Below are 22,005 nucleotides of genomic sequence, written 5' to 3' on the forward strand. Positions count from 1 at the left end.
GGCCGGGTTTATGGGTTACATCTCTGACAGCGCGTGCGCAGTGGGGGCAGCAGCGTCCCTTAACCCTGAGTTCTTGGACTGTAGGAGCTGTAAGAAGAGCGCGTGCGCGTAAAGAGAAGCTGTTTAATAGGGTCCTGGAGGCGCGCCCCCTAATGGGGAACGGGCGCAGCATAATTGTACGCTGCAATGACTGATCTTTTGACAGGCCTTTATTGAGCGCCTACTATATGCCAGGCACTGCACTGGGGCTGCTGCCCAAGTGAGAATGACCAATGCAGTCTGACCCTGATCGCCCAGAAACGTGTCTCTGCGGTCCGCCTCGGTATCCCCCACGCCTAACACATCTCCCTATTGTGGATCACTGAGTGCAACCGTCAGGAAAGAATTCTTGAGACTCTTGGTGCAACTTAGTAAGTTCATTGAAGTAGCAACAGGGACAGGACCTGTAGGCAGAAACTGCTGCACTTTTGCTATATGAAGCTGGTGGTTATATGCTTAGTGTTCAAAAGGCGGAGAAGCCGTGCAGGGAGTATTGGATCATAAATGTCTTCTCGGAATTTCTAGTCCTAAAGCTATTTTCCCAAGATTTCTCTGGTGCTTATCATTCAGCTCGATATTAACTGGCAGTCATGAGACCCTTTAAGAATGTAGCAGCCAGTACTTATTGATCCTTATCAAAACTATGCAGGTTATAGGTCAGCCTTCGGGGCTAAAGATGAACATTTTTCTGCTTTTATCACGTCTCATGCCGCAGGTAAATGCGGACCAAAAGGCGGAGACGAGACAAACCCGTCCCTGCCCTCTGCCGCGCGGCAGGGAGAGGAAGGGCCGGCGGGGCCAGTAGAGGGCGCTGTGGGAGCGGCGGAGGGGCGCGGCGGAGGCGGGGGCAGAGGGGCGAGCGCGGCGCTCGCCTTCTCGCCGGTCGTGTACATGGCGGCGCCGGGCGCAGGCCCCGGGCCGGGAGCGCCCCCGGGGCTGGAGGCGGCCTTGCAGAAGCTCGCGCTGCGGCGGAAGAAGGTGCTGAGCGCCGAGGAGATGGAACTGTACGAGCTGGCGCAGGCGGCGGGTGGCGCCATTGACCCCGACGTGTTCAAGTGAGCGCGAGCGGGTGGGAGTGCGCGCTCGTCCTACCCCCAGACGCCCCTGCTCTCCCGCTCCCCTGCCCCGGCCTTTGGTCTGGGGGAGCCCTCCCGCCCTTTTCGGACCCCTTTGGGCGCCCAGAGTAGAGTTGGGGTCCTGAGGGAGGTGGCCCTCCTAGGCCCGGGCAAGGAGGGCTCACTGCCCACCGCCTGGGTTCTCTCCAGGATCCTGGTGGACCTGCTGAAGCTGAACGTGGCGCCCCTCGCCGTCTTCCAGATGCTCAAGTCCATGTGTGCTGGCCAGAGGCTGGTGGGCGAGGCCCAGGACCCCGCAGCCGTGTCTCTGCCCACATCGAGCGTGCCAGAGACCCGAGGTCAGAGCTGGGCCCGGTGCGCCCTGCCCCTGTGGCTCAGGCGGTGGCTGGCAGGGGAGGGAAGTGGGCAGCGCCAGGCACAACGCAGGCTTGGCCCTGAGTGGCCGGGTTCTACTGTGGGTCTTCTCCCCGGACCCGCAGGGACCATCCAGGGGCTCCCCTCTTGGTTTCCAGTCCCCAGCTTTGGCTTCGTTGCTACCCTTGAGAGTGCACATGTGCAAGTCCAGATCAGGCGGATGCAAAATGGGTGTCCAGGGTGGCCCAAGTAGGCCAGGCCTCATCTAAGATTCTGCCTGCCTCCTTGGGTAGAAGTGCTTTCGTTCCACAAAGACAGGAACCAGGTGGTTTTGGTTCCTGTTCTCACGGTGTGTACAGCGTCCAGGAAAGTGCTCAGGGAGTGGGCCAGGCAGAGGCCCTCCTGCCCCCTCTTCGTCTGTACCCGACGGGGGCCCAGGTGCTGCTCAGGAACATAGCCAGCCGAGCTTCCTTCCTCAGATTGCAGGACAGGGGTCAGTGTGGCAGCCCCGGGCTACCCTAGACACACGGGATGCAGAGGCCTGAGTGGGCACAGCACTGGGCTCAAATTTCAGGGGCCTCCTCACTCTTGAGAGTCATGACTGGGGGATAAGCAGGTGCTGCTATAAGGGTGTCCAGTAGAGCTCCAACTGCGGCCTCCTGGTGTGTCGCATCTGCTCCCAATTTCAGAAACGCTCTGAATGCTTGGCCAGAAGCACTCAGGCACTCACAGACATCCTGAGAAGGGGCTGGTGTTGGGGTGGGGTGCAGGCTGGGCCCCCGTGGGTGGGAGTGCCAGGGCCCTGGGTACCCACGCCCCCTGTCCTGAGAGGCCCTGGGCACTGGAGCGCAGGCTTCCTAACTGATCCACGCTCTATCTACTCTCTTTGTGTCTCTCTCTGACCTCCAGAGGCCTCCTTTCTCTCTGCCAAGAACTGTAGTCCCCCTGCAAGGCCCTCCTTTTCCTCGGCCCCGCGGCCTGCGGCCTCTCCGGTTCTGCTCCACGGCCCAGCTGCCACGCACTCGCCTCTCTCTCCAGGGCCCCCCGGTTCCCTCCGGTTCTCTTGCTGCCTGTTCTCTCCTTTCGCAGGTTGCGTTTATTGGTTTATCTCTGGGGGTTGGTGCTCTTTCTTGTTTCTGTGGAAACTGCTGTGGCCCCCAGAAAGTCAGAGCAGCTTCGAGATGAGCTGCAAGGGCAGGACCTTATGGGTCATTCCTGCCACACAGCTTAGAGGTCGGGACACGATTTCATGGCTCAGTTTATTAGAGACAACCTGCAGTTCTTCTAGAATGGGACCAACACCCTCTGCTCCCCAGAGGCCAGCTCTGCTAGGTGAGACTTGTACTCTGTGGAGGTGCCCTCACCCCAGAAGAGGACAATAGGCAGAGGGACAGGAGAGCCTTTACTTTGATGTTGAGAATAAAGCCTTAGGTGTGAGATATGCCTTGGCCCTTAAATGCTGTCACCCACCTGGTCAGGTAGCCTAGAGTATAAGCTGTGATTACCCTTTCCTGCCTGCTTCCTGAACCAAGGGTACCTTCCAGGGATTGCCACGTGTGATGAGGCTGGAGCCCCAGAACCAGCTGGGTGTGTGAGGGCCTGAGATCCCACAGGTGCCCTGGCTGTCCTCTCCATGTCCCTCCCCACCATCACCTACCTCGCTGTTCTGGGTGCTACCTGGAGCTCAGGCCGGCCGGGTGGGGGAGGGCCAAGGGACAGGGCAGGGCAGGGCAGAGGTGGGTAGACTGCAAGGCTGAATTGAGGAATCAATGGGCAGGAGAGAGAAACTGGGAACAGCTCTCCTCATTTGAGGGGGCGTTGCCACTTGCTCACCCAGTGACTGGGTACCCAACTGGCTGTCAGGGCTGAGGACTCAGGGGCGCTCTGAGATGGACACATCCTCCTTCCAGGGAGCGAGATGGCTAGATCAATCAGTGGTGACAGAGACGGGAGGTAGCCAGTGTAGCCGGCCTTGCTGGGGCAGCAAGTGTTAAGCGGGCTCAGAGTCCTGTTGCCCCGCAGCCCTTTGAGGTAGGGGGAGTGGGGAGGGCTCCAGCCAGAGATGCAGGCCCAGGCCCCTGGTGGGAGCAGACCCAAGTTTGGAGGGGGGAAAGGGGTGGGGGAGGGTAGAGAGTCAAGAGGAAATGTGGGTTTGGCCCTGGGAGCACTGGCATAGAGGGGCTCTGAGGGAGGGGGGGAGGAAGCCCCAAGCACAGGGATAGAAGTGGCATGGAGTGCTGGGCCCTGTGAGGTTTTCTCAAGTGCTTAGGCCTTGGGTCTGCTGGGTTGGGCAGCCAGCAACCAGGATATGAGGACATGGACACCCTGGGGAGATGCCCAGTGAGGGTAGAGGGCAGCCTGGAAAGAGGGTTTGGTGGGGAGGCACTGAAGGGGAGCGGGGCACAGGAGCAGGGCACGTGAGGGCCCATGCCAGGAGTGTGTGGTGGCCAAGAGACAGAGGCTGTCAGAGACCAAGAGCTCTGAGGCCACATGTGCAGAATCTGTCCACACAGAACTTGGGCAGGGTCTAGGATGGAGAAAACAAGGAGAGTTGTCAGAGTGATCAGTTGGGGGACTAGGATTGTAGTACTAGGATTGTGATGGGGGCTTGGGGTTGTTGGGGCTAACTGGCCTTAGGTTTCCCATGGAATTGGGGTGTGGAGCTGCTGCAGACCAAGGGCTGGACGCCCCCACCCCACACTCAGGAGTTTGATCCAGTAAGCTGCAGCAGGCACAGCGGGTCATCTGGGTTCCTGTCCCCTGGCCATCCAGGTGGCTTGTGGCGACTGTCAGTGATAAGCTCATTCATTTCTGCCTTTACTAGGCAAAAGATGGAGAAACAGAAGACCCTAAGAGCACAGAGGGGGTAAATGCTTGTCTTGGTAGGGGTGTGGTCACTGAGGAAAAATAAAATTCAGTTGAGTGTTCTCTGTTGAAGTTTAGGGAAATTGCATACCTTTTTTTTTTAAGATTTTATTTATTTGAGAGAGAGAGAGCATGAGGGTGGGGAGGGTGGTGCAGAGGGAGAAGCCGACTCCCCACCCAGCAGGGAGCCCGATGCGGAACTTGATCCCAGGACTCTGGGATCATGACCCTAGCCAAAGGCAGACGCTTAACCAACTGAGCCGCTCAGGCCCCCGGGAAAGTGTATACTTTAAAAAGATGTTCCTCCAGAACATGTAGGATGAAGTTTGGTGTGCAGAAGCTGTGAGCCTGACACAGAGCTGCGTTGTCCAATATGGAAGCCATGGGCCCCCCAGGGCTGGTGCAGCTGAGACTCACTGCAAGGTTAAGTACACATCAGATGGCCAGATGCCAAAGAACTGGCACAAAAAGAGAATACCTCACGAGTAATTTTTATACTGATTACATGTTGAAATGATAATGTTGCACATTTGGGCTAATTAAAATACATTATTTAAGTTTCCTGTTTCTTTTTACTTTTTAATGTGGCTACTAGAAAATGAGTGACACATGTGGCTCACATCGTATTTCTTTTTTTTTTCACATCATATTTCTATTGGACAGCGCTGCTCAAGAACAATCACAGCGACACTTTGCCCGAAACACTGAGTCAGGGCTGTATGTACACATGCAGGAGGGGCCACACCTCCTGAGAAGCATAGGCTACAGTAAGGGTTAAAGATGCATGTGTGCATGTCCACGGTGCACATGTCCACGGTGCACATGAGTCCTTGTCGTTACGTCTGTATGTGTTCTGGAAGCACTGAATAAGCCCATCCTGTGTACTCAGCCAGAAAGGGCAGCAGGACTGGCTGGTGGGTGTAGACCTGCCCGTGGTAGCAGTGATGGACGGTCCTGGCCGCTCACTCATCCTGGCCACCAACTTGCCAGCCAACCTTGAGGATATCGGGGCGCCTGCTGTGCTGCCTCAACCTCCTGTTCTTTTCCTTCCTCACACAACATGCATCTGGTGTGCACTCATGGTCACTAATATTTGGCCTCAGCAGCCCCACCAGCCCATTTGAGCACTAGGGAGCACTGGCACCATGAAGGAGGAAGGCTGCTCCTGGGCACCATAGGCAGGATGGGAGCAGCAACCCGCACTCAGGCTTTCTGTCAACCCTTGATCCCCCCAGCTCTGCCGGCAGGGCTCGCGGGGATGGGGAGTCAGGATCACACGGGCCACACCAGAGGTAGATGGCACAGTAGGTCCCACTGGGGTCGGCCAGCTCCCCAGCTGTAGGGTGTGTGTTTCAGGTTGCACTTGGGGTTTTGTTTCGGGGCGGGGAAGGGGAAACAGACTTTTTAACCTTCAGTGGTCATTGTCTTCAGCTGTTTGAGGGCCGCTCAGGTATTGGGCCTGGGGGCATATCACCCCTCCCACCTTTGGCTCAGCTCCATCCTCCATTCCCTCTGACCCTAATTACCCCACGCAGGGACCTGGGGCAGATAGGACCAGCTCCAGAAAGTCTTGCAGGGTCCAGGGGCACATGGCTGAGCCAGGCTTAACAGAGCAGGTCTGACCGCTGACAGGCCCTGCACACCATTCTCCTGAGTCCAGAATGTCACTCTCCTCAACCTACCCAGCTCTGCATAAAATGAGGCCTGCCTGAGTCTCCCCACTAACTGAGAGCACATGATTCCTGAAGGTTCTAAGAATTGCACAGAGCTGGATAAATGGTCTACTTTCATTGTTAGATGGTGCTGTTAATGCTTTTTATGGCTCAAAGTTACATTGGAGTCTTATTTCCAGGGATTATCAGCCTCATCAAGGTTAAAGATGAACATTATTTGCTGTTTTCTCCTTTTTTCTCATCCTTGCGTTTCCGGAAGGGCCCTGGTCACTATACTGAGAGGGAGAGGAAATTCCAGTGCGTGGCATGCTGAAGAAAAGCTCCATTCAGACTCAGGCCCACATCTGAGATCCACCCTGCCATTTGCTGGGGGTGAGCTGTACTTGCAAGTCCTTCAGAAGTGCCCTGAGCTGAGTTTGCGGGGCACCTAAGTACCCCAGATTAGGCCAGGTGCTACAGATGAGTTCTGTCAGCCTGGCCCAGCCTGGAGAGGGACATGGTCTCAGAGTGGGCAAGAGCATGTTGGGAGCTGCAATGTGGTGGGGCGCATGCACTCATAGGAGACAGGATCCTTGCCCACTGACCAGTCAGTGGGGACCAGAATATCAGCATTGGTAACAGGAAAAAGGAAATGTGTGGTGACAGCTCTCTACTTTGTATCTGTCTTTTCCATGAGTCACTGGCAGGCTGAGTTGGCCCAGCTTCACCCCACCACATGTCCTCCGCCCTGGGTAACCTGTTAATTACATCTTTGTTGAATCAACTGTACGCAAGCACTTGAGTGTGAAGCCCAGGGTAGCAAAGCAAGGGAAAATCTGAGCTGTCAGAATTTCAAGTGTGCCACCGTGTCACCCTTTCCAGCCCACTGGGCAGCAGAGACCCCCTGTTCTCTGGAGAGGAGCTGTTCAGAAATGCTCTGTAGGAGGTCTGTCCTAGCGCTGCAAGAATCCTGGGGAGAATGTAGTTGTATCAGGGGGCTTGGACAGCAAGTCTGATGCCCTGGAGGAGCCAGGGTCTGCAGTACTGCAAATGCAGGTGCCTCCCCTTGTTCAAGATGACAGATGGGAAAACAGGAATGACTTAACATGCCCCCCAAGAAACCTCATGGTGTCTTTTCTCCAAAAACCTACAAGTCCCCAGTGCGGGCTATTTGACTACTAACGGACATTGAGGTTAAGGGTCAAACACAGGACACATACCCTGGTCAGAGCCCACAGGGTGGACTCTGCCAGGCTGGAGAAGAGCCCTGGCTGAGGGAGGCCCAATGGGGAGGGACTGTGACCCAGTGGGTGAGCCTGCTCCCTGAGTATACGTTTTGTCCACTGTGGTGTCCTGTCAGTCTTATGAATGCTGTCAACACCCTGAGGCCAGGGAAGCCATTCCTTTAAAATAAAGCTCTGGCCTAGGTGTGGTTGCAGATTTTCCTGTCTTCACAGAAAGAGGGTAAGGTAAGTAATTTACAAGTCAAGGGATATCTGCACCAGTGGTCTCCATCTGAATGTGACTACCTGTGGTCAGGGCAAGTCTCGTTGAGCACTCAAGCCTTGGCAGAAGCCCAATCACAGGATCCGGAAGCTGAACTTGAGGGCAAGAGGCTTGACAGGTGGGTAGGGAAACGCCTGTGAAGGAGCTTCCGAGACCCAAATCCAAAAGCCTGACTTCCATTCTGATGGTTGTGCCTCCTGCACCGTCAGTGCACACAGCTCCACTGTGGGCAATCTGGAACGGGGCATGCCGGGGGAGGCGGCAGGTAGCAGCCCAGCTGGTGAGCCCTCCTGCACTGCTGGTGGTCGGCCGGGTCCTTTCCCTTTCCAGGGCAGGAGTCAACCAGCCGAGCTCACCTTTCCCGAAATGGGCCTTGCGGACTTTCCCCAATGCTCCTCGCACTGCTTCTGTCCTAGGACCCATGCTTGAGGGCCTCCTGACTCGGCCCAGGACTTCTCTTGGATGTGCCATCTCCAGGCAGTCCTCAGCCTCAGGGCTCAGGGCTGACAGGGGGTTCCTGGCTGAAAAGCTCGGACAGAGATGTGCTAGACGTAATGTGCAAGGAACACAAATGTAGTCGACGTGCCGACTGTGGAGTCTGCCCTGGTTCCTAATGGTTGTGTTCTGTGTCTGCTCAGGGAGAAACAAAGGCAGCACGGCTCTGAGTGGAGGCCCAGCACTGGCAGAGCGCGGTGGCCGGGAAGGATCCAGCCAAAGGATGCCCCGACAACCCAGTGCCACCAGGCTGCCCAAGGGGGGCGGGCCGGGGAAGAGCCCCACTCGGAGCAGCACCTGAGATGGGCAGACTTCTCACGCCATCCAGCTCTGGGCTTTGCCAGTCCCCTAGCAGAGGCTACCTGAGCTTTCCCCCAGTTGGTAATAAAGCTTTGTGAAAAACCAAGGGTCCATCCAAGCTGTTTTCTATCACCTTTTGAATATATTAAGACACAAAGATTTAGAATCAGTTCTGCCTGGTGGGCCTGGCTGTGCTACAGCTGAACTGACTTAAACCAGTGATTTCACCCTCCTGTACCTTATTTTCAGGTTGGAGAGAAAATATCTGTACAGTTGGCCCTTGAACGACACAAGGGTTAGGGCACCAACCCCCTGCATAGTTGAAAATCTGAGTATAACTTCTGAATCCCCAAAGCTTACCTACTAGTAGCCTACTGTTAACAGGAAGCCTTACCAATAATATAAAGCCGATTAGTACATACTTCGTATATGTATTACAGACTGTATTTCTTATTATAAGAGGAAGCTAAAGAAAGGAAAATCATAAGGAAAATACATTTACACTACCATGCTGTAAAAAATCTATACAGTTGACCCTGTACCATTCAAACTCCTGTTGTTCAAGGGTCAACTGTATTCCTAGATCTTTTATAAATAGACGTCAACGTGTTTTGGTAAAGGGAAAGGTAGTGCTTTTGCCGAGACTGTTCCTAGGGTGCTCAGCTGTAAGGGCCTGAGTATGGAGGGGGGATGCTGTCATATAGGGTACGTGCACAGCAAAGTCAAAGATGAACTGTGTTGTAACCTAGAGCTCACCCTGTGGGCTGTGAATACCATGCAAAATCCAGTAAGATCTTTCCCCCCTAAAAATGTCCTCACCCGCGGCGCCTGGGTGGCTCAGTCGGTTAAGCGTCTGCCTCGGCTCGGGTCGTGATCCCGGGGTCCTGGGATCAAGCCCCGCGTCAGGCTCCCTGCTCCGCGGGGGGCCTGCTTCTCCCTCTCCTACTCCCCCTGCTTGTGTTCCCTCTCTCGCTGTGTCTCTGTCAAATAAATAAAATCTTTAAAAAAAAAAAATGTCCTCACCCTACACGTGACCCACAGTGTTAGGGACTTTGTCAACAGCCCCCTTCCACGGACCTCAGATGTTCAAACTTCATTCCAAACTCTTACCATGTGCCATTAACAGAGAAGCCTGAAAAATGACATACACAACTGAAAATCTAACTCCATTTTCCTAGAATCTAGGAAATCTTTGTGCTTTGAAACCTTGATTTGGAGGGTTTCCCCAGGTCATGTCACAGCAACAGTGGCTCCTTACAGATATAAGTAGGGCTACACCGCACTCCTACAGTGCAGCCTGGGACAGCCTTCCATGTGGCCCAGCAGGCCTTGGGGTCCTACCCATCCCTGCCGGCAGAGATGTGTGTCCCGTTGTGCATCACATAGACAGACGCTTCTAGAGAAACTTTAATTGTAAACAACTGGAAACAAGATGTGCTGCAGGGTGGCAGGAGGGGGTGGGGGGAGGAGAACCCCTGCCAGCCCCGCTCCCATTCAGTATTCTTCCCCTTCTTCGGCCTCTGCTTCCACGGAATCCACACCCACCTCTTCATAATCTTTCTCCAGAGCTGCCAGGTCCTCCCGGGCCTCAGAGAACTCCCCCTCCTCCATGCCTTCCCCCACGTACCAGTGCACAAAGGCCCGCTTTGCGTACATGAGGTCAAACTTATGGTCCAGGCGGGCCCAGGCCTCGGCAATGGCGGTAGTGTTGCTCAGCATGCACACAGCCCGCTGCACCTTGGCCAGGTCACCGCCGGGGACGACGGTGGGGGGCTGGTAGTTGATGCCCACCTGCGAGAGAGGGGAAGAAAAGAAAACAGCCCGTGAAGCTTCAGTCAAACCCAGAAATGGTGGCTGCTTTCATGGAAACAGAAGACATGTAGGTGCCTTCTTCGTGCCAGGCGAGGTGTCAGGTGAGCAGGCTGCTGGTTTCTAGACAAGGACAATGGGGAAAAAGGAGCCCTGGAGCCGGCCAGCCTGGCTCGGGCCCAAGCTGCCAGAAGGGCTGTGTCCCAGCACCTGAGCCATGTGAGGTGCTCAGGTAACAGGACTGTTTCTTCTAAAAACTTGGAATAAAAGGCACTTAAAGTTAATCCTAAAAATAAATAAATAATAAAATAAATAAACAGATGATAGCTACATAGATAGATAGATACTACTTTCTATTCTTCAGATATTATTTTCTCCATAGGCTTCCACAGTTGGGGATTCACTTCTGTAGCTGACACCTCTTCCACTCAGGTCAGAGCGCTATGGTTTTATCACGAGGGGAGATCATACCCCCGACTCCCATCGACTGAGCCAGTATGTGCATCACAGGATGACAGGAACGCTGTCAGAGGTCCGAAGACTGTTGCTACTGCTGCAACAGGAGATGGCCTATTTGTGTGCTAAGTAGGAGAATGGGGGTGATATTCAAGGGCTGGGACCAAAGGGGAGGCATTCTAGAATAGTTTCCAAACCAGGGGACAATGTGACCAGAGATTTGGGCAGCAATACATAGGGTCAATTAGAACTGGGCTCAGCAAACTTTGTCTATAAAGGGCAAGACAGCACGTATCCGAGACTGGGCAGGCCACATGGTCTCGGTCACAATTACTAATTCTGTCTTTGTAGCACAAAAGCAGCCACAACGACACACCAATTAACAGGTGTGGCTGTGTTCACACAAAATTTTATTTACAAAACTAGGTGGCTGGTCTGCCAACCGTGCTGACCCCTGAACCCAGAGTAGAAAGTGCTGGTTAAGGACCCAGTGCAGCAAGCCCACCAGAAGCAGTGAGTTCTGAGCCAACAGAGACGGCATGAAAAGCAAGGCAGAGAGAAGCCCATTTTTCCAGATGGAAAGCATTGATAGGGTTTAGTATTCAAGTACTGGACAAAGCTGCAAAGCAACAGCAAGTTTCCTACCCTGTATCGAATGGAAGGCTGGTATAAACTATGTTGGAGGCAAACTCAGGCCAAAATTGTTGAGCTTACCAAATGAGAAATAAATATGTTGCCATTTTATCCCAAAAATATTCATGAAAGTTTTTCTTTAAATCAAACACTGCATGGAACATTTAAATTGGGTTTAATTTCTAAATGCCTGTGGAATAAAGTGGGTTTTAGTGACAGCAATGTTTATAATGCCCCAATTTCATATATCCACATAAATTGTCAAAATGCTTTGAAAATTTCTACATTTCTAAATCCAAACTACATTTCCCCACACTAATTCACCACCCAAAAGGAGGAACAAAAATCGTTCCAAAAATTTCCTGTCAAAAAAAAAATTCTCACCACAGATATATAGTGTGATTCCTCAGGAAGGAAGTTCAAAAGGCACCAATGAATAAATTATCACTCTGGCTCCCTAATTTATAACCAAGGGGCTGGCTGCCAAGGAATGGAGGTATTCTCCACAAAGGGCATTGTGTGCTTGGTCTGCTGCTGCTGACAGGTAAAACCACACCACATTACCCAGTCCTACCTTAAATCCAGTCGGGCACCAATCCACAAACTGGATGGTGCGCTTGGTCTTGATGGTGGCGATGGCCGCGTTGACATCTTTCGGGACCACGTCCCCCCTGTACAACATGCAGCAGGCCATATACTTGCCGTGCCGAGGGTCACACTTGACCATCTGGTTGGCCGGCTCGAAGCAGGCATTGGTGATCTCGGCCACGGACAGCTGCTCGTGGTAGGCCTTCTCGGCAGAGATGACCGGGGCGTACGTGGCCAGGGGAAAGTGGATGCGGGGGTACGGGACCAGGTTGGTCTGGAATTCCGTCAAGTCCACGTTCAGGGCCCCATCGAATCGCAGGGAGGCCGTGATGGAGGACACGATCTGCCCGATCAGACGATTGAGGTTGGTGTACGTGGGCCGCTCGATATCCAGGTTGCGCCGACATATGTCGTAGATGGCTTCGTTGTCCACCATGAAGGCACAGTCAGAATGCTCCAGGGTCGTGTGGGTGGTCAGGATGGAGTTGTAGGGCTCCACCACGGCCGTGGACACCTGGGGGGCTGGGTAAATGGCAAATTCCAGCTTGGACTTCTTGCCGTAGTCCACCGACAGCCGCTCCATGAGCAGAGACGCGAAGCCAGAGCCGGTGCCGCCCCCGAAACTGTGGAAGATGAGGAAGCCCTGCAGCCCCGTGCACAGATCCGCCTGAGAGAAAGCACAGACCGTGGGTCAGTGCCTGCAGAAGCCACACCGCCGACCTCCAGCGAGCCACGGTCACTCCTCTTTTCCTCTGCAGGACGCTACGCGTTCGAATCGGCCGCAGCGCACACACGTGACACTCAGAAGCAAAGCAAGGCAGACGTGAAGATGGGTGGACGACGGATGCACTGAAGCCACCCGTGAAGGAAGACGTGGACTCAAGATTCTGGCCTGGGGTTTGGCCAAAATGACCTCCCGGTCCCCATCCCCGCCACCCTCCCGTCCAGGGCAGCGTCCACAGGAAGCCCTCTCGGCGCCCCCTTACCAGTTTCCGGATCCGGTCCAGGACCAGGTCGACGATCTCCTTGCCGATGGTATAATGGCCTCTGGCGTAATTATTGGCTGCGTCCTCCTTCCCGGTGATCAGCTGCTCTGGGTGGAAGAGCTGCCTGTAGGTCCCCGTGCGCACTTCATCTACAAAGAGGACGCGTGGGCCGCGGGTCTTTAAGGCCTGTTGTTAACTCACCGACGGGGAGGGATTTGGGGACCCTTCGGGGATCTACCACGCACGGGCTGTGCCTTGGGGGTCGGCAGCATCGGTGTCTCACAGGAAACGTCTCTGTGTGACATGCAGACCACAACTGTGGTCTGTGGCTCTAGCAGCGGAAGTCCACTGGAGGTACAAAGTCCAATCTGATGGGTTCCCAAAGAAGGGAAAAAGCTCACACCCGCACACACGCGATTATTTCTTCCCATCTGTAGCTACACACAAGGAGTGTGACTAAAAAGCCCTGACATACTAGACAGTCACCAGGTCAGCATGACTTCTGCCAGGCAGTCCCGTCAGGGCACCCTAGGTGGCCTGCGGCTCACACGCTTCAGGCTGACGTTCTGTCTTCTCCCGGGTGGCCCCTGAAAGGTGCCCTCTCTTGGCAGCTCTCCCTGGCCACCCCCTCAGGCTTCTCAGCTGGAGGATCCCAAGGAATGGTCTCTATTTACCTTCCGTGTCTAAGACTCAGGTCACGACTCTCGTGCACCAGCATCACCATGTGGGCAGCGTTAAGGAGGGACCCGAGACCCGGCACCGGGTCCACACAACCACCTGCCTGGGTCTGAGGCGGCCACGAGTGAATCTATTACCAGCCCCTCTTTTCTGCACATTAGGTTCTCCTAAATGAGGAGCCTCGGTGCCAAAGACACTTGAAGCACTAACCCTGTAGTTTCTCACCTAACACAGCCACAGGCATACACTTGCACGTCCCATCCTTTCTGTGGAAGGAGTCAAAGGAGCACAGGGAGGCCCTCCCACTGTCCCAGGAAAGCCGCCCAAGTGCCCCAGGACCTACCGACCACGGTGGGTTCCAGGTCCACAAACACCGCTCTGGGCACATGCTTGCCAGCCCCAGTCTCGCTGAAGAACGTGTTGAACGAGTCATCCCCACCGCCGATGGTTTTGTCACTTGGCATCTGACCATCAGGCTGAATTCCGTGTTCAAGGCAGTACAGTTCCCAGCAGGCATTGCCGATCTGGACACCTGCCTGCCCCACGTGGATAGAGATGCACTCGCGCTGGGAACCAGAACATAAACGTTGAGACCTCCTTGTTTTCAAGGCAATCGACAATATATGGCATGTAAATGAGACCCAAAATCATAAGTTAGTATTTGTAAAATATTTTGTTGTCTTAAGATCTCCTCAGACATTACATCCCATGAGCTTCCATGATAATTTTATATCTGAACACTTATCTATCCAACATGGATGTACATACACTTAAACTATGAATAGCAATAGACTCACTATAAATTAGTCTTCCAAGCCATCAGTAAGTAATGTTAAAAATTAATAGAAACAACGGCTTAGAAAATCAGACAAAATATATAAAATAAGTTTACAGTCATGGAAAACAGGCAGCACAAGACAGTGATTCAAACAATGTAAGCCTTAGCATTGCCCGGAAGACTGCTGGGAAGTTTCCAGGCTGCAGGGGGTGGGGGGTAGGGGAGGAAACCCAAAGCCCAGGGACCTCCCCGAGTTGAGAGAGAATTCAGTGTTCAGGGAGGCCAAAGCATATAGAAACCATGGTGCTAATAGTGGAGGGGAGAGAGTTACACAGAAAGAACCCTGTGGACATCAGCAGAGTCCCACTTGAGTCTACAGTGGAACAGCACTCAGCACCCATGTGTGACGGACTCCTGACCTCACATCAGCCATGAAGGAAAGACCTTCTAACTCACAAAGGACTGAAGGGAGTCCTCAGTAGTGGGGCCAAATGAGACCTACACTAAAGGCTGTTTGGAACTCACCTAAAGCTTAAAAGCAAGCCTCAAAAGGATCAAATTGTTTCTAGGTATTTAATAGCATCCCAGAAGAAAGCCTAAAAATAGTTAAGGCAATACCAAAAAAAAAAAACACCCCAAAACAAAAAACAAAACCTAGCACCCAACAATTTAAAATTCATAATGTCGGGCGCCTGGGTGGCTCAGTTGGTTGGGCGACTGCCTTCGGCTCAGATCATGATCCTGGAGTCCCGGGATCGAGTCCCGCATCGGGCTCCCTGCTCGGCGGGGAGTCTGCTTCTCCCTCTGACCTTCCCCCCTCTCATGTGCTCTCTCTCTCTCTCACTCTCTCAAATAAATGAATAAATAAAATCTTTAAAAAAAAAATAAAATAAAATTCATAATGTCAATCTAAACTTAACAGGTATAAACACACACACACACACACACACAGAATATATGACCATATGAAAAGAAAAAGTAATCAATACAAACTGGCGAACTAGTTGATGACAGAACTAGTACACGAGAACATTAAAATAGTATTATGTATCCATATCTCAGGAAGGTAGAAGAGAAAATGAAGAAAGGTAAGAAAGACCTATATCAAACTGCTAATGATAAAAGAATGCCTGAAATGCAAAACACACTGGATGGAATTAACAGCTGATTATATGTTACAGAGGAAAAGGTTGGGGGGAGGCGCCTGGGTGGCTCAGTCGGTTAAGCATCTGCCTTCAGCTCAGGTCATGGTCCCAAGGTCCTGGGATCGAGCCCCGCATCGGGCTCCCTGCTCTGTGGGAAGCCTGCTCTCCCTCTCCCACTCCCCCTGCTTGTGTTCCCTCTCTCGCTCTGTCTCTCTGTCAAATAAATAAATAAAATCTTTAAAAAAAATGTGAGGATGACAGAAAAGTTCTAGAATAGAAGTGGTGATATTTATGGAACATAGGACTATACTTAATGCGACTGAATTATACTTAAATGGTTAAAATGGTAAACTTGGTGCCATGTGTAGTTTACCACAAAAAAGGTGATACTCAGCAACATGGATGAATCTAAAAGCAACTATAGTGTATGAACGAATTCAAACAACAAAAAATGAACTCAATAATCCCATATTATAAAATTCTAGAAAATACATTTAAGAAGGTTATTAGTGGGGCAGGAGTGGCAAGAGGGAGGATTTTCAAAGGGGTAGGAGGAAACTTTTGGAGTAACAGGAGTTCTATTATCTTTATTGAGGTGATGGTTTCATGAATTATCAATATGTTAATAAAAGTTAAACCTTAAAAAAAAAAAAAACTAACCAAGGGAGAGCCTCTGCACTGCTAAAAGATCAGTGTTTTGAAAGACCTGTTTTTTTGTTTTAAGATTTTATTTATTTGACAGAGAGAGACAAAGCAAGAGAGGGAACACAAGCAGGGGGAGTGGGAGAGGGAGAAGCAGGCTTTCCGCGGAGCAGGGAGCGCAATGGGGGACTCGATCCCAGGACCCTGGGATCATGACCTGAGCCGAAGGCAGACGCTCAATGACTGAGCCACCCAGGTGCCCCTGAAAGACCTGTTTTTTTTTTTTTTTAAAGATTTTATTTATTTGACAGAGAGAGAGACAGCGAGAGAGGGAACACAAGCAGGGGGAGTGGGAGAGGGAGAAGCAGGCTTCCCGTGGAGCAGGGAGCCCGATGGGGGACTCGATCCCAGGACCCTGGGATCATGACCTGAGCCGAAGGCAGACGCTTAACGACGGAGCCACCCAGGCGCCCCTGAAAGACCTATTCTAACTCTGTCTAGATTTTACTGCGTTCATAAGTTTAATCATGTAATTAGCAGTTTGCTAAATTAAAAACTTTACAGAAATACTAACTGGTAAATAATTATAATACAATAGATTTGATTGAGTTAAAAATACATAAACGTTAAACCTTGTCAAATTATACAATCTATTTTTACTTTATGACAGTGATAGCTCAATAAAACTAAAAAGAAGAGGCAAAATGAAGACTTTGTCAGACATTCAAAAACTGAGGGAATTGGGCGCCTGGGTGGCTCAGATGGTTAAGTGTCTGCCTTCGGCTCAGGTCATGATCCCAGGGTCCTGGGATCGAGTCCCACATCAGGCTCCCAGCTCAGCGGGGAGCCTGCTTCTCCCTCTGACCCTCTCCCCTCTCATGCTGTTTCTCTCTCGCTCGCTCTCTAAAAAATAAATAAAATCTTTAAAAAAAAAAAAACTGAGGGAATTAATAATCAGCAGATCACTACTACAATAAATGTTAAAAGAATTACACCAGACAGAAGGAAAACACTAGATGGAACATTGGAACTACACAAAGCAATGAAGAATACCAAAACTGCTAAACATGTGAGCAAACATAAAAGACTTTTTATTGTATTTTAAAAATACAATTGAAGGTTAAAGCAAAAACAATGATTTACTGTGGGGTTTATAGCTCGTATAAAATTAAAACACGACCAACAGTAGCACAGAGGCCAAGGAGGAGAAATGGAAGGTATACTGCTGGGATATGGTATAATATCACCTGAGAGCAGACTGTGACTGACTGAAGATGTGCTCTATAATCCCCGGAGTAACCACAAAAAAATAAAACGAAGTGGTATAGCCACAAAGCTAATAAAAAAAGATAAAATGGAATCATAAAAATAATCCAAAAGAGGAAAGAGGGAACAAACAGGAGATAAACAGAAAACAAATAGCAACCTGGTAGATTTAAACCCAACCATACCAATAATCACATTAAACATCATTACAAATTAAATGAAAATATCTAACTAACAGGCAGATTGTCAGAGAAAAAGCAAGACCTAACTATAAGCTAACTACAAGAAGCCCAGAGATAGGTTCAAAAGTAAAGGATGGAAAATGATATACCATGCTAAGGCTAAACCAAAGGCAAGCTAGAGTGGCTAGATGAGCAGTATGGTTTTGATTTCATTTTATTTTCTGCTGACACTGGCTTGCTATTCGCATACAGACTGACCTTGGTCTAGCAGAAGGGAGTTGGAATGGATGGGATGGGCCCATCAGGTGTTCCTCCAAGCAGGTTTAGAGGAAACACCACCCTGGATGAGGCAGGGCAGAAGGGCTGGGAGGAGTGCACCAGCACACGGCAGGGCAGTGACGTCACTTGGGCACATAGGGACAAGGTGGTGAGCCTGGAGCCTCCCACTCCGCCACTTGTCTCCTACTCCTCCAAGAGCACCACAGTGGACAGGAACACAGAGTGTCTAAGTTCCTGGCACTGTCCCTGGTGAGGGGGCTGCCTGGGTCACACCTGGCTGACAGCACACAGCTCACAGGAGGCCAGGTGGAAGAGGGCACTCAGCCTGGTAGTGGACAGTGTGGGATAGAGCAGGCCAGGACCAACACTGTTGCTTTCAAAGCAAAGTATTTTACTAAGGAAAGGGGTCATTTCATAATGGTAAAGGGACCAATTCAACAGGAAGCCGGAACAATCCGTAATGGTTATGTATCATTAGAGTCACAGCTTCTTGATACAGAACTTCAAAATATTCAAAGAATCACAGAACTGAAGGGTGAGACAGACAATCTACAATCAAGGACCAACATTCTCTCAATAACTGAGTCAACCAGATGGAAATCAGTCACGGCACAGAAGACCTGGACAACACTATCAACCACACTGACCTAAGTTACATTAGAAAATACTCCACCCCACACAGCAGAATATACATTCTTCTCCTATGCACAGGGAACATTTGCCAAGCAGACCATATTCTCCACCAAAATAAATTCCAAATTATTCAAATAAAAGTTTGATCTGTAGTGGGAGGGAAGAGTGGATCCCAGAGCCCTGAGCAGCCCTGCTCCTGCCACCAGTCACCATCACCACAGCCCTGAACAGCAAGGCCAAGACCCTCAGCTGCCTCGACCTCCAGCACTCCTGACAACAAGCCCAGACCATTTAAACCATGGGTATTATTTTCCCATTATCTAATTATGATCACATTACAGTTCAGAAATCTCAAACTAGGGGCACTTGGGTGGCTCAGTCGGTTAAGCGTCTACCTTCAGCTCAGGTCACGATCCCGGGGTCCTGGGATCGGCCCCCGAGTTGGGCTCTCTGCTCGGCAGGAGCCTGCTTCTCCCTCTCCCTGCCGCTCCCCCTGCTTGTACTCTCCCTCTCTGTCAAATAAATAAATAAAATCTAAAAAAAAAAAAAAAGGAAAAATCTCAAACTACTTCAAGTTGTTTCTAATTTCCTAACCCCACACTGTAATCTCCTAGCTTTTAGGACTGATGGTCTAAAGCCCCCAAATTCGGCTTCTGGCCTTGTGTTTAATAAGTGAAAGACAAGGGACTAAATCACAGCTGATAGTCTAATTCTGATTCAACCAGACTGCAATACTGAGCACCCCCCCAAAAAAAATTACCTTTAGAGGCAGGGACAAATTCTCCAGAAGGTACTCAACTTTATGATAAGGCTCAGGGATGCACAAAGTTGGATTTTAAGCAAAATTTCTGCTGCTGGGATTCGCTTTAAATTCATCCTCAGACACAAACCCTTCTAACAAAGACAAAAGTACCTAGAATGGCCAACATATATTCACACCGACTTGTCACCACCTCCCCCTCCCCAGAAGTTTCCTAATTTAGTTTGTTCAACTAAGCACTCTGAACTTTAAAAATCAAAATTTAGGCATTTCAACTTGAGAAGAACCTATCATATCAAGCAGCAATGGTGGAAAAGCTCTTCTGAAAGAATAAATCATGGTGTTTTGGGGCACCTGGGTGGCTCAGTCGTTAAGTGTCTGCCTTCGGCTCAGGTCATGATCCCAGGGTCCTGGGATCGAGCCCCGCACTGGGCTCCCTGATCAGCGGGAAGCCTGCTTCTCCCTCTCCCACTCACCCTGCTTGTGTTCCCTCTCTCCCTGTGTCTTTCTCTGTCAAATAAATAAATAAAATCTTTTAAAAAAAATCACAGTGTTTTTCTTTCTTAAAACGAAAACTCTGCTAAAAATAACAGCTCCTGAAAATGATGAAATGCACAAATATCTTCTAATCTTGAAGCTTCCTTTTACCTGAATGGTAACAGAAGATACCTTTCCTTTATACTTGGAATAATTCACCTCTACAAGTAATTTATTTGAGCAGCTTGATTTCATGCTGTGCAATGACCAATAAGAGAAGCCTCAAAGCCAACTTTTACAAAGGGAGAATGCCGAGGTTAGTATGAATTATTATATAGTGAATTATTATATAGTTTGTGTATATATATATCTATACACACACACACACACACACACACACAAACACACATATATATAAAGTTTGGAAGCTACCAGAGTAATCAGCAGAGGAAACAGGATGAGCTCTCAGCCTCAGTTAAGTGGGAACAAGTGAAACTTGAACTGGACCATGTGAAGTCCTGTCAGAAGATTGTTCTGGTTGCTCTCCACCTAAGGCTGTCCTCTTGGGCACTGCTTATTTAGAAATGCACAATGACAGAGGTGTTGGCTAGGTTCAATTGATGTTTAAACTATTAATGTGTGAATTCAACCAACTACCTAGTAGATCTATGAGCTGAGGATATAAAAATGCATGACTTAAAGGCAGAAGCCTAGCCTGCTGTGGGAAGACAGGAATTCTCATATGTTGCCAACAGGGAATCTGACAATATCTACAAAATCACAGCCATCCACTTCTGGCATCGCATATACACCTACACCAGTAAGAAAGGGCACAGGCACAGATGATTACTCATTGCAGCTTCATGTATAAAAGACTGGAAAAAAATCCAAGTATCCAGCGACCCCAAACAGGCTGAATAATCTACAGCCATACACGAGAATACTATGCAGCGATAAACAACAATGCCGATCTTTGCGGATATGGAGGGCGCTGAATTTTTCCTACAATGCAAAAACAAGGTACAAAAGTGTATACTGTGTGCTACTTTTGGTGCAAGAAAGGGGAATATAAGCATATCTACTGTTTGCTTGGTTTAGCACTAAGAAAACTCTAAGTATAAACCAACCCAAATAAATAAATAAATAAATTCACACACACCTTATCTCATGAAGGAAGCAAGATTTTTCTGCATATATATGCATTTTCTACCATTCTTAATTCAAGACGCTGTAAATACTGCCTATCTACATATAAGCGCCCTCGTGAGCCCACAGAGTAACAGGGACAAGTCGGAGAGAATTCGAGTGCAGCACCTGGTTTTGCTTAGGGAAAGAAGAGTCTGGAAGGGCTAGGGCAGCGGGCGCCAACCCCTGACCCGCACGCTCCTGGGTGGCACAAGCGTCCCGGAGCTGCGGAGTCAGGGACACCCTCGCGCCCCCCACTGCCACCTGGGTCTGTCCCCCACGGCCTCACCACCCCCCGAGACCTCCCGTCATACCATGGTGGTCGCCTCCTAGTCGCACGCCGGATTTCACCTCCTCTCAGTACAATGCCACGCGCCCAACTGCCTGCCAGCCACGCCGCGTCCCGCGTCCTGATTGGCTCGCTGCTCTCGCGAATGCCATTGGCTCCAACCGCTTCAGGGGCGGGTCCCAGGTCAGGATCTAAATCGTGATTGGCTATTTTCTTGACCGGCGAAATCGCTTTTGATTGGTCATCACTTTGGGCGGGAAGTGGCGACCTGGTGGTGGGAATGCAGAGGCTGAGCGTCTTTTGGAACGTTGGCAGAAAGCTGTAGGACTAATGCCCGCTTAGGGAGGGGTGGCCGCGGGGCGCCCCTGATTAGGGGTGGAGGCCATGCTACCATAGCTTACCCCGCCCGAGCCCCATATGTTCGTCTGTAAAGTGTAGTCTTCCTACATTTTTAGTTTTTACTTGTACAGGTGTATTGGAAGTGACAAGGGCTATTAACGGTGAAAGGGTTTTGCAGACTTAAGCTTGAGCAGATACATTTAAGGGTTATTTCGTTAGTAGCCTTTTACTGGTGCTGATGTTAGTATCCTGGACTGGTAAGAATTTTTAAGTCCTGGGTCTCTCAGGGCCAGATGTAACAGGACTTCTGCAAGAAGAGGATATGATGTGGACCACGTGACAGATTCTCTGCAGGAAGTGGCTGGGGAGCTCTAGGAAAGCGGGAAAGGTTAGTTCCGCCTTCTAGGAGACAGGATCTACCGAGGTCTGAAAGGTAAGTCTTGCGAGTTTTCCAAGCAGCAAAGAGGCATAGATGGCGTGGGCAGAGCGGGCCTGCGGACAGGGAGGTCTGAGAGCTGCAAGATTCAGCCAGGAGCACATGGACTGCGGAGAAGAAGGTGACATTGAAGGTTCTGGGTGGGGCCGGCATGACC

At 50.7% G+C, this 22,005-nt stretch overlaps 2 protein-coding genes across 3 annotated transcripts; one reads left to right on the forward strand and one right to left on the reverse strand.

The window, feature by feature from the left end:
* Positions 1 to 874: 874 nt before the first annotated feature.
* On the forward strand, positions 875 to 8,969 carry MZT2B (mitotic spindle organizing protein 2B). Of its 2 annotated transcripts, XM_021687933.1 has the most exons (4): positions 878 to 1,094; positions 1,305 to 1,453; positions 2,379 to 2,558; positions 8,131 to 8,969. In XM_021687933.1, exons 1-4 carry the CDS (start codon positions 931 to 933, stop codon positions 8,286 to 8,288), a joined length of 651 nt encoding a protein of 216 aa, XP_021543608.1. In that variant the 5' UTR covers positions 878 to 930; the 3' UTR covers positions 8,289 to 8,969. The 2 variants fall into 2 exon arrangements, with proteins under 2 accessions (XP_021543607.1, XP_021543608.1); XM_021687932.1 differs by lacking the exon at positions 2,379 to 2,558 and having other exon boundaries at positions 875 to 1,094.
* Positions 8,970 to 9,781: 812 nt separating this feature from the next.
* LOC110578349 (tubulin alpha-3 chain) lies at positions 9,782 to 13,916 on the reverse strand. The gene is made up of 4 exons (XM_021687883.2): positions 13,781 to 13,916; positions 12,760 to 12,908; positions 11,760 to 12,440; positions 9,782 to 10,078 (listed from the first exon to the last, which is right to left on the reverse strand). The coding sequence occupies exons 1-4, from the start codon at positions 13,899 to 13,901 to the stop codon at positions 9,782 to 9,784; spliced, it is 1,248 nt and encodes a 415-aa protein (XP_021543558.1). The 5' UTR covers positions 13,902 to 13,916.
* Positions 13,917 to 22,005: the final 8,089 nt, after the last annotated feature.

The sequence above is a fragment of the Neomonachus schauinslandi genome, chromosome 14 (genome assembly GCF_002201575.2).
Source record: "Neomonachus schauinslandi chromosome 14, ASM220157v2, whole genome shotgun sequence".
NCBI lineage: Eukaryota > Metazoa > Chordata > Mammalia > Carnivora > Phocidae > Neomonachus > Neomonachus schauinslandi.

What these genes read in the sequence shown, in the direction of transcription:
- MZT2B (XM_021687933.1), top strand. Translation starts at nt 931, where the DNA reads ATGGCGGCGCCGGGCGCAGGCCCCGGGCCGGGAGCGCCCCCGGGGCTG. An exon ending in GAGCGTGCCAGAGACCCGAG is followed by an intron (nt 1,454 to 2,378) that starts GTCAGAGCTGGG and finishes TCTGACCTCCAG; the next exon opens with AGGCCTCCTTTCTCTCTGCC. An exon ending in CCTGTTCTCTCCTTTCGCAG is followed by an intron (nt 2,559 to 8,130) that starts GTTGCGTTTATT and finishes GTGTCTGCTCAG; the next exon opens with GGAGAAACAAAGGCAGCACG.
- LOC110578349 (XM_021687883.2), bottom strand. Translation starts at nt 13,901, where the DNA reads ATGCCAAGTGACAAAACCATCGGCGGTGGGGATGACTCGTTCAACACG. An exon ending in TGGACCGGATCCGGAAACTG is followed by an intron (nt 12,441 to 12,759) that starts GTAAGGGGGCGC and finishes GCTTTCTCTCAG; the next exon opens with GCGGATCTGTGCACGGGGCT. An exon ending in GGTGCCCGACTGGATTTAAG is followed by an intron (nt 10,079 to 11,759) that starts GTAGGACTGGGT and finishes CCTCTCTCGCAG; the next exon opens with GTGGGCATCAACTACCAGCC.